The sequence below is a fragment of the Bos indicus genome, chromosome 8 (genome assembly GCF_029378745.1).
Source record: "Bos indicus isolate NIAB-ARS_2022 breed Sahiwal x Tharparkar chromosome 8, NIAB-ARS_B.indTharparkar_mat_pri_1.0, whole genome shotgun sequence".
Taxonomy (NCBI): domain Eukaryota; kingdom Metazoa; phylum Chordata; class Mammalia; order Artiodactyla; family Bovidae; genus Bos; species Bos indicus.
The window spans coordinates 23,169,498-23,185,576 of record NC_091767.1 but is presented as its reverse complement, the minus strand read 5'-3'; the positions used below and the strand labels follow the sequence as shown (position 1 = coordinate 23,185,576).

Below are 16,079 nucleotides of genomic sequence, written 5' to 3'. Positions count from 1 at the left end.
GAATGCTCTGGAATTTTCAGGGTCTTTCAAGGATTCGGCCTTGAAGTGGGGGGAGTAAGTGTGGAATAGCTGAAAACTAGGAATATTTTAAAAAGCACACAGCACTTTCTTTTTTCGAATTTTATATTGAATTATATACTTATTTTAAATGAAATATCTCACGTTTCCAATTTTATAATAAATTTATAGAAAGTATTGTAAATACTAAGCATAGAATATTAAAATATATTTTGTATATAACAGTAGCATTTTATTAAACTTTATTTAAACTATATTTTCTGTGTACTAAAACAAGTATTTAATATCATTTTACTTTTCTATCTTTCATGGATGTAAACTTAATATTTTCAAGATGACCTTTCACTTATTTTTAATGGAGTGACTTAGCATTTTTTACAATTTCTAATGACCCCCAAAGACAGTCTTAAGTAATTCGACTCATGTTCCTGAAACCTCTTTGTCAGGACTACGTTGTTGGAAATAAGCGCTGGAGTGTACAAGCAACTGAGAACATTTAGAAGGTCTGAATTTTTCATTTACTTGAGTAAGAATTTTATAAATTAAGTGGCATTTGCCCAAATTTTATTGGCATAAAGAAGGCTTACTTTGTAAGACTCTCAAATGTAACGTGGTCTACATTTTCCCCAAAATGAAGGAAAAAAGAGAGAGGAAATAACCCCCACATCATATAGAGGGGCCCTCTGGCATGAGCTATCTGGTACATTTAAAGAAGTGAACAAGACAAGCGCAGGTAGACTGAATGGGTACATGGAGAGCATGCATGTAACTTGGACATTCCACACAGCTTCCTTGTATTTTAAATGCCTCAAAGGCAGGGCCAGAAACTCTACTACTCTGCAGGCTTGTTCTGCAATGAATGTCTCCAAGGTGCTCTGCAATTTTTAATATGTGTTGTCACATAAATCAAGTTGAGATTGAAACTGCCACGTTGACTTTTGTTTCATAAATAATTTATTTCTCATATAAAAGTTTAAATAAATAAATAATGCATAAATCAATTTAAAATAGCTTAGTCTTTAACTGTCCATTGAAGTCCAGTGCATTCCATTGTCAGTTACTTTAAGAGCCTCTGCTGGCTGAAGAGTCTCACCTCAAAGTCACATTGTCCCTTCCCAGAGCCACAGGTGGGAGATGTTCAGTCACGGACGTAACCTGTTAGTCTCATCAGGAAAGAAAAGTTCGTGAGTATTTGCACTTGCACGACTGTCCAGGCACACCTGTCGTACTCCTTGGACTCCAGGTACTGCATGAGGTTGAAGTAATATTTCCCTAGGTGGGGAACGATTGTGTCTCCCGCTGTGGTGTTTTGCTTCTGCATTATTTCCTTCTGGATTGGCTGCAGACGATTCATCTGCCAATAGAGTTCCTTAAGGAGGTCCTCGATGATGGTCTCAGACCAGCCAGTGCTGGAGAAGTCTCTGGTGAGAATGCCAAAGATCTGCTGGAGCATCTCATACATGACCAATATGGCATCTTCCTTCTGGAACTGCTGTTCTTGCTTCATCTCCTCAGGCATCTGGAAGTCCATCCTGGCCTCGAGGCAATGTTGAGGAGTTGAAGGTAACTGCCCCAGGAGTTTCTGACACTCTTTAAGGCTCTGACTTTGTTGGAATCGAAGCAAGCTGTAGCTCCTGGAAAGAGCTGTGGTGGAGAAACACAGCAGGAGAACCATCTGGAGGAGGCACCGGTAGGTCATGATGAAATCAGGCACAGGGCTGCCTGTTCTGCTAGTAGGTGCTGAAGCTGAGTCTTCAAGGGTTTGCAGAGTGAATGTCCTTCGTCCTTGAGTGTGGGCTACTTATACAGCATGGCCCTCCATTCTTTCTATTTGAGAGGAATTTCCCACTTTCAGTTCTCCCTTTCATTTTCCCCATGTCATTTAAATTATTAGTTGCCTCTAAAACTCTTTTCTTTAAGCACCTTGCTATTTTAATGTATATATACCATGGGGAAAAAAAATATAGAAACCAAGAATTTCAAATGTTTTTTAAAATTTCAATGAATTGCTGAATCTTAAAGAAAAATATAAGCCAAATAACTAGATTATTACAGGATTCTTTCATTTTGAAAAGATTGTTCTTTTTTTCTTTTCATATTATGAGATTTGGGGAGAGGGGGCCTTGTTTGTAAGACTTTTCTTTTTCATAAGAATTAGGTTTAATTCAGAAATCTGCTATTACCAAACAATAATACTTGCAGTTTGTGATTTTCAAAAAGATACCTATTTTTTTCTATCTAAAATAGAGTGATGTTCCTAGAGGCGGGGGTGGGGGCAGGGAGGTTCCAGAGGGAGGGGATATACGTATACCTATGGCTGATTCATGTTGATATATGGCAGAAACCAACACAATATTGTAAAGCAATTATCATTCAACTAAAAATAAATATATTTAAGTAAAAGAAAAAATAATGTATATAGAAAACAAAATAGAATGCCGTTGAACTAAGTTGTTCTGAATTTTTTTGGAGGCCTTAGCCATAAGGAGCAAGACATCACATAACTTTATCAACCTTGTTGTTGTTTTTCAGTTGCTAGGTCAGGTCCGACTTTTTGCGACCCCATGGAAGGCAGAATGCCAGGCTTCCCTGTCCTTCAGTACCTCCCGGAGTTTGTTCAAACTCATTATCACTTCATGGTAAATAGATGGGGAAACAATGGAAACAGTGACAGACTTTATGTGCCAGGGCTCCAAAACCAGTGCAGATGGTGACTGCAGCTAGGAAATTAAAAAACTACTTCTTTTTATATGAATGTGCAATTTAAATTTTTCTGGAGGCCACATCAAAAGAGTAAAAAGAAAAAAGTTAATTTGAACAGTATATTTTCTTTAACAATATATCTAAATGTTATCATTTCAACATAAAACAATACAAAACTAGCAATGAGATAGTTACATTCTTCTTTTTCATAGTGCCTTCAAAATACAGTGCATGCTGTTAGTCACAGTACAGCTCAGGCTGGACTAGGCAAGCGCTCAGTTGGCCACATGGGGTTGTCAGCTCCATGGTGACCAACACAGCTCAAGATGGAGGGAGCAGTAGGAAAACAAGATCAATATTAAAAATCAACCACTTCGTTTTATATGAGCTTAAAGTTGGAAAACGACATTTAAAAATGATACCATTGACAATAACATAAAATGTCTACTACTGAGAAACTGTCATAGCCAGAGGTGCCTAAGAAGACATGGCAATTAAAGGTAATGGGGCATCCTAAATGACATCCCAGAACAGAAAAAGAACATTAGGTAAAAAAACGAAGGAGATCTGGGAATTCCCCGGAGATCTAGTGGTTGGGACTCTATGCTTTCAGGGCAGCAGGCCCGAGTTCCAGCCCTGGTCAGAGAACTAAGATCCCACAAGTCTCACAACCAAAAATAAGAAAATAAATAAAAAGTTGCTCCAACCAGACAGTGTGTGTGAGGGGGTGGGGGATGGGGGAGAGGCATTAAGGAGTTCTTAATAAAGTGTAGACTAGGTAATTTTTAATTAATTAATTTATGACTGGACTGGCTCTTTGTTGCAGCAGGTGGGCTTTCTCTAGTTGGAGCAAGCGTGGGCTGATCTCTAGTTGAGGAGCTCAGGCTTCTCACTGTGGAGCTTTCTCTTGCTGCAGAGCACAGACTCTAGGGCACGGGCTCAGTAGTTGGGGTGCACAGACTTAGTTGCCTCACAGCACATGTAATCCTCCCTGACCAGGGATGGAACCCATGTCCCCTGCATTGGCAGGTGGATTCTTAACCACTGGCCCACCAGGGAAGTCCCAGACTTTAATCCTTTTGAATGTAGCATTGACAGGCCCAATTACCTTCACTTTTGACCTCTAAATACAAGTCTATAATTGAAATTTGATTCAAACTAGATGGCCAGAAACTAATGAAAAATAGAAGGTTTCTCTGTTCCATTGAGATTGTCTTATTTTTTCAATCCTGATGATCAATAAGCATTAAGCAACTTGTCCAACTAATTCTTTTCTGAGAGAGCAAAAGATATGTAAGCATGTGATGAGGTGGTCAGCATCAGTGAGAAGGGAATACAGAGTCTACAATAGGAGACTGCCAAGGCCACCTCCTACTGAGACTCACACTGTCATTTAATGAGCAAATATTTATTTAGAAATGTTTCTTAACCACTTCATAACAAAAGAAGCAAATGCTGCCAACTTATTGGACTATTTTTAAAATGTCTCTCAATAAACCTTAACTAATGGCTGGATTATATATTTTTCACATTCTTTCTGGGGTGTTTTTTTTCCCCAACATATTTATTATTTAGTGTTTTTGCAAGAATGAATGAAACAGTTTTTTCATTATTTTCTACTTTTTAATGGACTGGGTTTTCCTTGCATTTTCATACACAAACACATAACAAAATAATTTTGGTTTTTAATCTGGCTAAGTTTACAAATGCTATATCTAAAAGTACTTGGTTGGATTTTCAAATGTTTAAATGAATGTATATTGTCTGCAAATAAAAATTTTAAAGGATTGAAAATGTCAAGGGTGATGTTCATATAGAGCAACTGCTACTTGGTGTATAAATCATAAATTAAAAACATTTTGTAGCATAGTTGAAATATGCATAGCCTATGATCTAGTAACTGCAGCAATCAGCCTGGAAAAAAAATCAAGTGCATATGCATCAGGATATAAGTAAAGAATACCTATACCAGCACTATTGATAACAGTACCAAACACGAAATGACGTAAAATCCCTTAAAATGGCATAAATAAAGAAGTTGTTGTCTAGGCTTATAATAGGGTTGTTAATAACAAGATGTAAGAAGCACAATAAACCCACAAACATAGTAGTGAGTAAGAGAAACTCAACTCAAAAGAAAACCAATCATTTGTATAAATATACAAAATTAAAAATGGGCCAACCTAACTGGAGACATTTTGCTTGGCAACCTAGAGAGCTCCTGTGAAGCTTCAGGACCACAATGGAGAGTCTGTCTCCAGCTTGAGGGAAGAGCGTGTCTTCCCACCTTCCAGCTGCGGCCTCGCTCTCGCCCTCTCTCAGCACCTGAGGCTGACTCTGCCCAGGCTGGGGTTGCCCTGTGCTCACAGCCAACAACTGGTGGTAGGCCCAGAGCCCCTGCTCAGGCCTCCCACCTGGTGTGGAGAGGGACAATATGCAGAGAGATCTAAGTGCCCCTGGTTGCAGTCTTCTTTCTTCCCTTTTCTCACACCCTGCACGTCTTGTCACAGGCCTTGGATAGACTCATTGTGCACTTTTTTTCTAGCTCACTTCAGGACGCAGCTGGAACTAGGTACTTGGCTGAAGGCCTCTCTGGCTAGCTCTCCTAACTCCTCCAGAACATATCCAACCAGAGGATCCCACACTGTGCTCCCCTGTCACTCTCAGAATGCGCCCATCAGAGGGTCGATGGCCCAGGAACAGGCAGGAGCAGCCCAGGCCTTGTTTTCACTGTTTGTTGCCAGGACCCGCTGCTGCTGCCCTTTCAGAACGTGCCCGTCAGCATCAAGCCTGCTTTTACTTCAGATCCCAGGCCGTTCTCTCAGCTGGACTTTAATTCTCACAATCACTGTCGGGAGTGCAGTGAGTCAGGCTAACCCAAGGTTGAGAAAACGGTTAAAAGGGACAACACATTGGCTGCAGCTGCTGAACAAGCCTCAGAGGCCCCCCTCTGCTGACAGGTTAGCAGGTCCCACTGTGTGGGTCTGGGTTAGTTTCCTGTCTCTGAGGCAGTTTCTGAATCTTCCTTAAAGTGAAACAGCCCAAAGCAAAGCCATCTACATACTCAAATCTGACAAGTGACTTGAGTTTTGTTACAGCATCAGAGATTGCATAATGAACCCCAGAAGGCAAAAATAGCAACGAAATTGATGCAACAAGTGAAAAGGAAAGTCAATGCAAGCTGCCAAACGGGATTTCAGGATCCTGCCTGGGAATCCCCTCTGGCCTGGCCTCCTGACTGAGTTGAGTGTACAGAGCAGAGGATCCTCCTGACTGCCTGCCAGATGCCTGTGTCTTCCTGGCTGAAACTCTGAGCTCCTAAACTCCAGGGAAAACAAAAGAATCCAGTGAGGGTGGAGGTGAGTCCTTGTAGACAGCTGGCCTGTGTGCCAGGTAGGAATGTTTCCGTCTAGAACTCTGGGTATTGTTGCAACAGGCTTGGCCTCGTCATCACAGTGAATGGCTATTTCCCCTCTCACTGAGTGGTGGGTGAGCTGCAGGAATCTGTCTCTGAACAGCTCTCTGCGAACTGCCTCATCTTCCTGAGCACAGACCCAGAACATCAGGAAATAATCTTCTAACCAGATTCAAACCCAAAAGTTATTACGTCTGGAGCACTTAGGAAGTGTCTGGTACCATTGTGAGCATGTGCTATAAATTAAGGCAATTAATCTTATCACACTTTCAAGATAAGCCTTTATGATTATCTTAGTTTTGCAGTTAAGACATAATGCAGCAATTTATAACTAGGCAATCTATTTTTATGTATAAATGAAGAAAAATCTCAAAGATCTATTTGCAAGGAAATATAAATAAATGAGAATCTGAAATATATGAAAAATGGATATTTATGTGATATACATTAGTCCATATCTGTCCATATGTACAGATTTATTAACTACATATGAAAATGTCTAGAAGGATACCCATTAAATTGTTAACAGTATAGGATCATGATGCATCCTCCAAGAAGTCAAGGGTAGGCATTCCTTTGTATGAGTTATTTAAAAGTTTAGCGATGACATGTGTGTGTTTAATATATATAAATAAGCTTAAGAAACCCTCTTTACTTCTTTAGAGTCACATTTATCATGACAGCTACTGGTTCTCACATCTCTTAGCTGTCTCTGCAATCCCCAGGCTGCCTTGTTCTTCTTGCCTCCATTTGAACAATTTAGGAAGACTCTTTTCTCAGGAGTGACCAAGTATAGAAAACTTACTGTCCCTTCCACATCCTACTCCAGGACCCTAGATTCCACATATGCAGATTGACCTCCCATGATGGATGTGCTGCTGCTGCTAAGTTGCTTCAGTCGTGTCCGACTCCGTGTGACCCCATACACGGCAGGCCACCAGGCTCCCCCGTCACTGGGATTCTTCAGGCAAGAACAATGGAGTGGGTTGCCATTTCCTTCTCCAATGCATGAAAATGAAAAATGAAAGTGAAGTCACTCAGTCGTGTCCAACTCCTAGAGACCCCATGGACTGCACCTACCAGGCTCCCCCATTACTGGGATTCTCCAGGCAAGAGTCCTGGAGTGGGTCGCCAGTGCCTTCTCCACATGATGTATATGGTTCTCCACTAATCCTTGAAGGCGCTCCAATTCTTACAGGCCCCCAGCAGGAAACTGTGTCCATGACCTGGGCTTTTCTCCACTCATCTCCCTCCCACTTCTAATCTATGTCTCAAGAATCACATTCACCCCTCCTCACATTGTCCATTGTTCTTTCTATGACCCTAGGTGGGTAACCCCATTCCCTTTTTATTCAGGTGACTTCAGTATAGGTTTATCTTGTAGGATCAGGCTTTGGGTTAGATTTTATTCAAAGATGTGTGCTAGTCCATTTGTTTTTTTCAAATTACTTTTATTTTCTCTACTGAAAAACAAGAGTAGTCTTATACAAAATATAAACAAAGCAAATGTGAATGATAAAGTTTAAATGCTATGAATGGCGTAAATATTTCCGATAATTTAAATAAATAAATAAATATTACAACTTTTTAAGATATGGAAAATGGATACTTACATCTGTTTTGAAAAGTTATGGTAACAAAACATTTAACATACATTTAAATAATCCCATATATTAGCTATTACTTATATGTCATCTGACACAAAACTAGAGTTAAAGGTTGCACTTTGAGTCTTAGAAAATAGCCATTTAGTTGACCAGATGAACCGTTTTCACATTCAACACCTTCTTTATTTCCTGAGTTTTCCAATGAGCTTGCTGGCAAAGACCAAGCACCTTCTGATTTCCACGCTGAGAACCTCCCAGGCACAGCGGCTGTATTCTTTCTCTTTGAGATACACACTGATTCGCTGGAAGTAACTCTTCACAGCCAATCTGGAGTTCTCACTCCCTAGAGGTGACTGTTCTGGTGTCCTTCCTTCCCTCAGTCACGTGTCCAGGTCCTCCAGCTGCTGATCAAGTCCCACGAGGAATCTGTAGGAGGCTTTCGTCCCGACCTGCAGAAGAGCTCATGGTGCTGAAGAGGTGGAAGATCTGCTGGAGCAACTCGTGCACAACAGCTATGGCTTCTGTCTTCTCAAGCCTGGTCCCATGCACCAGGGTCTGAGGAAATCTGAAGTCAGTCCTGTCCCTCAGACAGGACACAATGGGCACTCTCTCCATCTGACTCCAACGTGTGAAGCTTTCCAGATTGCTGTGGTGGCTCGCAGGCAGCTCACAGCCCAGGGAGCACATGGGGCTGGAGCAGAGCATCACCAGGGCCAGCAGCACAGTGACAGGGAGGGCCATTGGGACGCTGGGGGCTCGCAGGACTGCCTGCAGGGGAGGTCTAGGCAAATTCTGAGGGCTTGGGGTGATGGGTGGCTCTTAAAGAGTGAGTAGAGAAACTTTCATTTTCTGGGTTTTTCCACAGTTTGCCCTTTCCTTTCTTTTCCTACTCTTTGTAATGAAATCAATAAAAGTGCTAATTTTTGCCATGAATGCCTAGGTGGGGGACATCAAATCATGCGTGCCATTTCACATAAGCTGGTCTGAAATCTGTCACTCTGTAGAGCTCTTCATCCCTGTTTGTGTAGTTAAGTGACATTTGTCATTTGGACAGAGACGTCACTATAGTTTTTTCATTACATCATTTACTTGACCTTTGTGGGTTACTTCTTCACTCACTGCTTCCTTTTACTTTCTAGGAATGTTCAATGAGTGGGAAGTTTTGATCTCTTGAAAAATCGCGAAGGAAATACATTAACTATTCTATTCATTTACATTTCTGTTCCTTTTTTTGCCATAAACGTCAAAGTGGAAATTGAAAAGATTGTAGGAGCATTAGCACAGCTTTTACAAACTGAAATACACATGACAAAGAAGAGGTAGCAATATGAAAACCGTATAAAAGGACCTAATAAAAAAGTGGGTTGCTTGGACATGGCAAGGACAAGGACCTGGGATAAAAAAGGGACATTCTCACCACTTGAACACTTGGACAGGAGCGGTGGTTACACTTTACTTTCATGAGAGTGACTTTGGAGGATTCATCATCTTGGTTATAGGCTTAGTTTGTAACCAGGAAGGGTTAATTTTGAATTTACACTGGATCTGCTTCTGTGACTTCAATTGTTTTTGTCCCAGAAATTCACATTTGGGAAGGCCAGAATCACAGATCGATATGACATCTTTGTTTGTTGACATGACATGAGATATTCCATTTCACACCACCCATGAAATGACTATCAGGAAGTACAACTAACACATCCGCCTACCTGAGGCTTGCTGGCTGTTCTGGGAGATATTTTCAGGAATTAAACCTCCTTTACTTTGTTTCCTCACCTCCCCCCATATCTGATTCATAAAAGAGTCTGGTACCCAGGACCCCCACAAGATGGTTATTTTGAGGCACTAGCCTTTCCTCTTCTCAGTCAGCCAGTTCCCGAATAAAGCCCTTTCCTGCTCCCAACACCTCGTCTTGGATTCATTGATTTACCCAGCTGCAAGCAGAGCAACTTGGACTCTGTAACAAGCTCAGCATTTGGATTGGCACATAATAAATGTTTAGTAATTTCCTCAGTTATGGAGAGTAAATAAAACCAAAATTGACAAATTAAAAGTTCTGCTGAGGAGAATAAGGTGAGATCCATGCATATAAAGCTCAGATATTTTTCACGTCTGATCAAGTCTTTCAAGAGGAATATGCAGAGGCAGCAAAAGAAGATTTGAAAAAGAAGTCTAACAAAGTTTCCTTAAAAGTTGATCTTAGCATCAGGAAGAAAGATCCAATAGCTCTTAATATATCATTAGTTCCAAGTTACTGACATAGTAAGCATTCCATGGAATTAGAACATCTACTTTTTTAATGAATACATTTTACTTCAATGTAAGGATACAGAAGAGCAGAAACTCATGACTGATTTCCAGGCTGTTGAAGTGAAAGGCAAGCCCAAAATGAGGTAGTACATGTATCTGGGTAAACTCAGAATATGAACATTTTGGACTTAATATTTAAGAGGCACACAACAGAAGATCCTTAGATGAAATGAAGATGAAGCAATGCTCACAATTGCTCATCTCAACTGGAATGCTTCCTTGAGGAATTGACCAATGGTTCTTCATCTCCTCAATGATGATACTGATGATGCTCATCTCTAACCCCATCTCTTCCTCTGAATCCATGAACTGCCTCAGAGTCTTGACTTGGAAAAGCAGGAGACCTTCACATTTGCATCAAATAAACACAATCTCTCTCTTTCCTGTCTGGGCTACAGGAAAGACTTCAGATTCCCTCAGGAGCAGGTGAGTGGCGGCCAGCTCCAGAGGCCCAGGCCTTTTCTGTGCTCCACGAGATGCTCCAGCAGAGCTTCAACCTCTTCCACACAGAGCACGCCTCTGCTGCCTGGGACACCACCCTCCTGGAGCAGCTCTGCACTGGACTCCATCAGCAGCTGGACGACCTTGACGCCTGCCTGGGGCAGGTGATGGAAGAGGAAGACCCTGCCCTGGGAAGGACGGGCCCCACACTGGCCGAGAAGAGGTACTTCCAGGGCATTCATGTCTACCTGAAAGAGAACGAACACAGTGACTGGGGCTGGGAAACTGTCAGAGTGGAAATCACGAGGCGCTTTCTGTGTTAACTGTTTCCTAAGAAAACTCAGGAAGTAAGAAGGAACCTGATTCTCAGTGACTCGTGTCCTAGCTCAGACTCTTCATTTTCAGTCATTTCCAAAACTCTGATTTCTGCCTTAGCTATGAAATAGTTTGAGTGACATTTGATATTGGCATTAATATTGAGAATATCAATATCCATCTGCTTTTAGAATTAGAGGAAATATATCTGATGCCCTGTGGCTGAATGTTATGGAATAACATGTTTTTCTATGAATGTACCTCATTTATTGGAGAAGGGGACCGACAGAGGATGAGATGGCTGGATGGCATCACTGACTCGATGGATGTGAGTCTGAGTGAACTTCGGGAGATGGTGATGGACAGGGAGGCCTGGCATGCTGCGATTCATGGTATCGCAAAGAGTCGGTCACGACTGAGCGACTGAACTGAACTGACTGAACTCATTTATTTATATTAATTTATTTACTTTTATGGTACTTGCATTTATGTTATATTTATTACATGCACTCGTGCTATTCATGCTAAGTCACTTCAGTCGTGTCCGACTCTATGCGATCCTATGGACAGCAGCCCCCCAGGCTCCTCTGTCCACAGGATTCTTGAGGCAAGAATACTGGAGTGGGTTGCCATTTCCTTCTCCAATTTATTCCATAAGAATATAGAATTTTCTTTAATACAAACATACCTTTTATTTACTCATGAAATGTATTTGAAGACATGTTTCTTCCTCTTCCTTTTGAATCTTTTCCCAGAGGCCTAATGCTGTAAAACTACATATAGAAAGATGTTGTGCAGTGTGTTCCTTTATTTGCTGGCCTTGTGGAGAGTCTTCAGTATGAGAGGCAGAGGTCCTGACCTTACAGAGCTCACACTGAAGCAAGGACATTGCCACGAAAGAAGTAGTTATAAGATAATTAGGTATTTACATTTGGGCCCTGGGCTACACAGAAGTATCAGATGTTGATGGCAGTGAGTATCCTGGGAAGCTCATTTAGACCACCTTTAAATGACTTAGCAGCAGCAGCAGCAGTCTCCCCAGGGAAGTAATCCGATGTATGAGACTTGAAGAATGAGCATGAATTTGTTAAGTAACTCATGAAGAGCAAAATTTCCCAGAATAAAAAAAAACTAATAATACAAAACAAAGCATAGCATATAGAGTGTCCCTGCACAGGAATGGTTCTGGTACTTTTAGAGACGTGAACAAGACCGAAGTCGGTAGACTGTATTCATGCATGTAGGGGCTATCATGGCATGAGCCTGGAGATATGGAAAAGGGCCCAGAGATAGACTTTTGAATGATGTTAGATTTTATCTTAAGAACCAAGGAAATTACTTGCGAATTTAAAGCTACAGAGCCACTCGGACCAAAGCAGATGCAGGGAAATTCATGAAACCAACAGTTCTCAAAGTGTGGTCTGTGGGCCCCTGCAGATCCCCAGGACACTCTACAGGGATTCATGAGGAAAAATAATTCCTATAGTGATATCAAGATCTTATCTGTCTTTTCCACCACAATAACAACTTCTGCTGGTGGTGCAAATACAGCGCTGGGCAAGACTACAGAGCTGCAGTGTGGATCTGAGCAGGGGCACCTCAGTGCCTAGTCATTGTCATGCTTTTACGTATCATATACTTGAAGTTGGAAAAAAGGACAGTTTCACGTAAGAAGATCCTTCGTGAAACAGCAAGATGAGGAATTTTATGAAATCTTAACTTTGGAGTACACATTTAAAAATATTCTCCGTTGTAGTCTTTTTAACATGTTGTGTGACAGGCACGTCTGCTGCATGCCTGGTGATTGTTCTAAGGAGAAGCACTTGGATGATGATTATGTGAGTTATGAGCTAGACTACCACTCTCTTGAGAAGAGCAAGCTTTACTCCACAGAATGACAGTCAAATCATGGTCACTCAGAAGTGCACATTTGACAGATACTTTCTTATACTATTTCTATTAATGTTATATGAATATTCTTGTTGACTTTAATGAATGAGGCCAATCTATTTTCTATTCATGTCTCCAGGATATGAATTCATCTCAGTGTGTATCTTTGCTTCTGAAAATTTGACACGTAGTGATTTAATTTCCATTACTTACAAAATTTCTAATTCTATGGTTTAATTTTGACCTGACATAATTTATCAGGATGATGTTACATCTTTAAATGATGCTTTAAAATAATATTAAAATTAATTGTAGGCATTGTGATCTGGGCACACAACTTAAAACAATATTTTTCCCCTGGAGGAATTATGGATATTTTCTGTGAAGTCTAATGTATGATAATTTTCATGGATGGTTTATAGATATTTGAAACAAGTTATATTTGCTATTGTAGGTTAAGGGCCCAAGAGTGTTAATTGCTAATTTCCTCCTCTAAATGATAGTTTCCATTCTTCTCTTTACTACTTTATGTATGGTGTTTTACAGACTAGTAGCATTGTACTGTGGAGAAGGTACTGGCACCCCACTCCAGTACTCTTGCCTGGAAAATCCCATGGACAGAGGAGTCTAGTAGGCTGCAGTCCATGGGGTCAGTAAGAGTTGTGTCACTTTCCCTTTTCCCTTTCATGCATTGGAGAAGGAAATGGCAACCCACTCCAGTGTTCTTGCCTAGAGAATCCCAGGGACAGGGGAGCCTGGTGGGCTGCCGTCTATGGGGTCGCACAGAGTTGGACACGAATGAAGTGACTTAGCAGCAGCAGCATTCTACTGGGCTTCCCAGGTGGAGCTAATGGTAGAGAACCTGCCTGCCAATTCAGGAGACAAGAGGAGACACCAGTTTGATGCCTGGGTCAGGAAGATCCCCTGGAGGAGGGCATGGCAACCCACTCCAGTATTCTTGCCTGGAGAATCCCATGGACAGAAGAGCCTGGCAGCCTATGGTCCACAGAGTCACAGAGAGTCAGACACGACTGAAGCAACTAGGCTCCCAAGCACAGCATTGAGGTAAAACTTCAGCGCTCTGGTGTTTCTGTTCACATTGCTATATAACGTTATATTTTTTACTCATTGTTTTGTACTATTTGAAATTTAGCTCTAGCATTTTTAAAATTTAATTATAGATTCAATGTGTTTCCTATGTATATTGAACCTCTTTCTCACAAAGAATAATTTCTTTCTCACGTGATTGTTTCTGGAATTCTCAAGTGTATGAATATTGATATGAATGACAAAGATCTCATTGATGTTAACATTGCCACCTCTAATTATTTCCTACATTGTATTTTCGGGCTGTGTATTGGCCCCCTTCTGTGTTGCCCCTGTTTTGGTATTAAGTATTTAGTATTATTGCCAAATTCAGACATAAATTGAAGAAAGTAGGGAAAACCACTAGACCATTCAGGTATGACCTAAATCAAATCTCTTATGATTATACAGTGGAAATAAGAAATAGATTTAAGAGCCTAGATCTGATAGATAGAATGCCTGATGAACTATGGAATGAGGTTCGTGACATTGTACAGGAGACAGGGATGAAGACCATTCCCATAGAAAAGAAATGCAAAAAAGCAAAAAGCCTGTCTGGGGAGGCCTTACAAATAGCTGTGAAAAGAAGAGAAGCGAAAAGCAAAGGAGAAAAGGAAAGATATAAACATCTGAATGCAGAGTTCCAAAGAATAGCAACAAGAGATAAGAAAGCCTTCTTCAGCGATCAATGCAAAGAAATAGAGGAAAACAACAGAATGGGAAAGACTAGGGATCTCTTCAAGAAAATCAGAGATGCCAAAGGAACATTTCATGCAAAGATGAGCTCAATAAAGGACAGAAATGGTATGGACCTAATAGAAGCAGAAGATATTAAGAAGAGATGGCAAGAATACACAGAAGAACTGTACAAAAAAGATCTTCACGACCCAGATAATCACGATGGTGTGATCACTGACCTAGAGCCAGACATCCTGGAATGTGAAGTCATGTAGGCCTTAGAAAGCATCACTATAAACAAACCTAGTGAAGGTGATGGAATTCCAGTTGAGCTATTCCAAATCCTGAAAGATGATGCTCTGAAAGTGCTGCACTCAATATGCCAGCAAATTTGGAAAACTCAGCAGTGGCCACAGGACTGGAAAAGCTCAGTTTTCATTCCAATCCCAAACAAAGGCAATGCCAAAGAATGCTCAAACTACCGCACAATTGCATTCATCTCACATGCTAGTAAAGTAATGCTCAAAATTCTCCAAGCCAGGCTTTAGCAATATGTGAACCGTGAACTTTCTGATGTTCAAGCTGGTTTTAGAAAAGGCAGAGGAACCAGAGACCAAATTGCCAACATCTGCTGGATCATGGAAAAAGCAAGAGAGTTCCAGAAAAACATCTATTTCTGCTTCATTGACTATGCCAAAGCCTTTGACTATGTGGATAACAATAAACTTGGAAAATTCTGAAAAAGATGGGAATCCCAGACCACCTGATCTGCCTCTTGAGAAATTTGTATGCAGGTCAGGAAGGAACAGTTAGAACTGGACATGGAACAACAGACTGGTTCCAAACAGGAAAAGGAGTATGTCAAGGCTGTATATTGTCACCCTGTTTATTTAACTAATATGAAGAGTACATCATGAGAAACGCTGGACTGGAAGAAACACAAACTGGAATCAAGATTGCCGGGAGAAATATCAATAACCTCAGGTATGCAGCTGACACCACCCTTATGGCAGAAAGTGAAGAAGAATTCAAAGCCTCTTGATGAAAGTGAAAGTGGAGAGTGAAAAAGTTGGCTTAAAGCTGAACATTCAGAAAACGAAGATCATGGCATCCGGTCCCATTACTTCATGGGAAATAGATGGGGAAACAGTGGAAACAGTGTCAGACTTTATTTTTCTCGGCTCCAAAATCACTACAGATGGTGACTGCAGCCATGAAATTCAAAGACGCTTACTCCTTGGAAGGAAAGTTATGACCAAGCTAGATAGCATATTCCAAAGCAGAGACATTACTTTGCCAACAAATGTTCGTCTAGTCAAGGCTATGGTTTTTCCTGTGGTCATGTATGGATGTGAGAGTTGGACTGTGAAGAAAGCTGAGTGCCAAAGAATTGATGCTTTTGAACTGTGGTGTTGGAGAAGACTCTTGAGAGTCCCTTGGACTGCAAGGAGATCCAACCAGTCCATCCTAAAGGAGACCAGTCCTGGGTGTTCATCAGAAGGAATGATGCTAAAGCTGAAACTCCAGTACTTTGGCCACCTCATGTGAAGAGTTGACTCATTGGAAAAGGCTCTGATGCTGGGAGGGCTTGGGGGCATGAGGAGAAGAGGAAGACA

At 41.1% G+C, this 16,079-nt stretch overlaps 1 protein-coding gene and 1 pseudogene across 1 annotated transcript; both read right to left on the bottom strand.

Moving 5' to 3' along the window:
• Nucleotides 1-1,156: 1,156 nt before the first annotated feature.
• Nucleotides 1,157-1,717, bottom strand: LOC139184528 (interferon beta-like). Its single transcript, XM_070794466.1, has one exon. It carries the CDS (start codon nucleotides 1,715-1,717, stop codon nucleotides 1,157-1,159), a length of 561 nt encoding a protein of 186 aa, XP_070650567.1.
• A 6,208-nt stretch (nucleotides 1,718-7,925) lies between these two features.
• On the bottom strand, nucleotides 7,926-9,357 carry LOC139184527 (interferon alpha-2-like; annotated as a pseudogene).
• Between the last annotated feature and the right edge of the window lie 6,722 nt (nucleotides 9,358-16,079).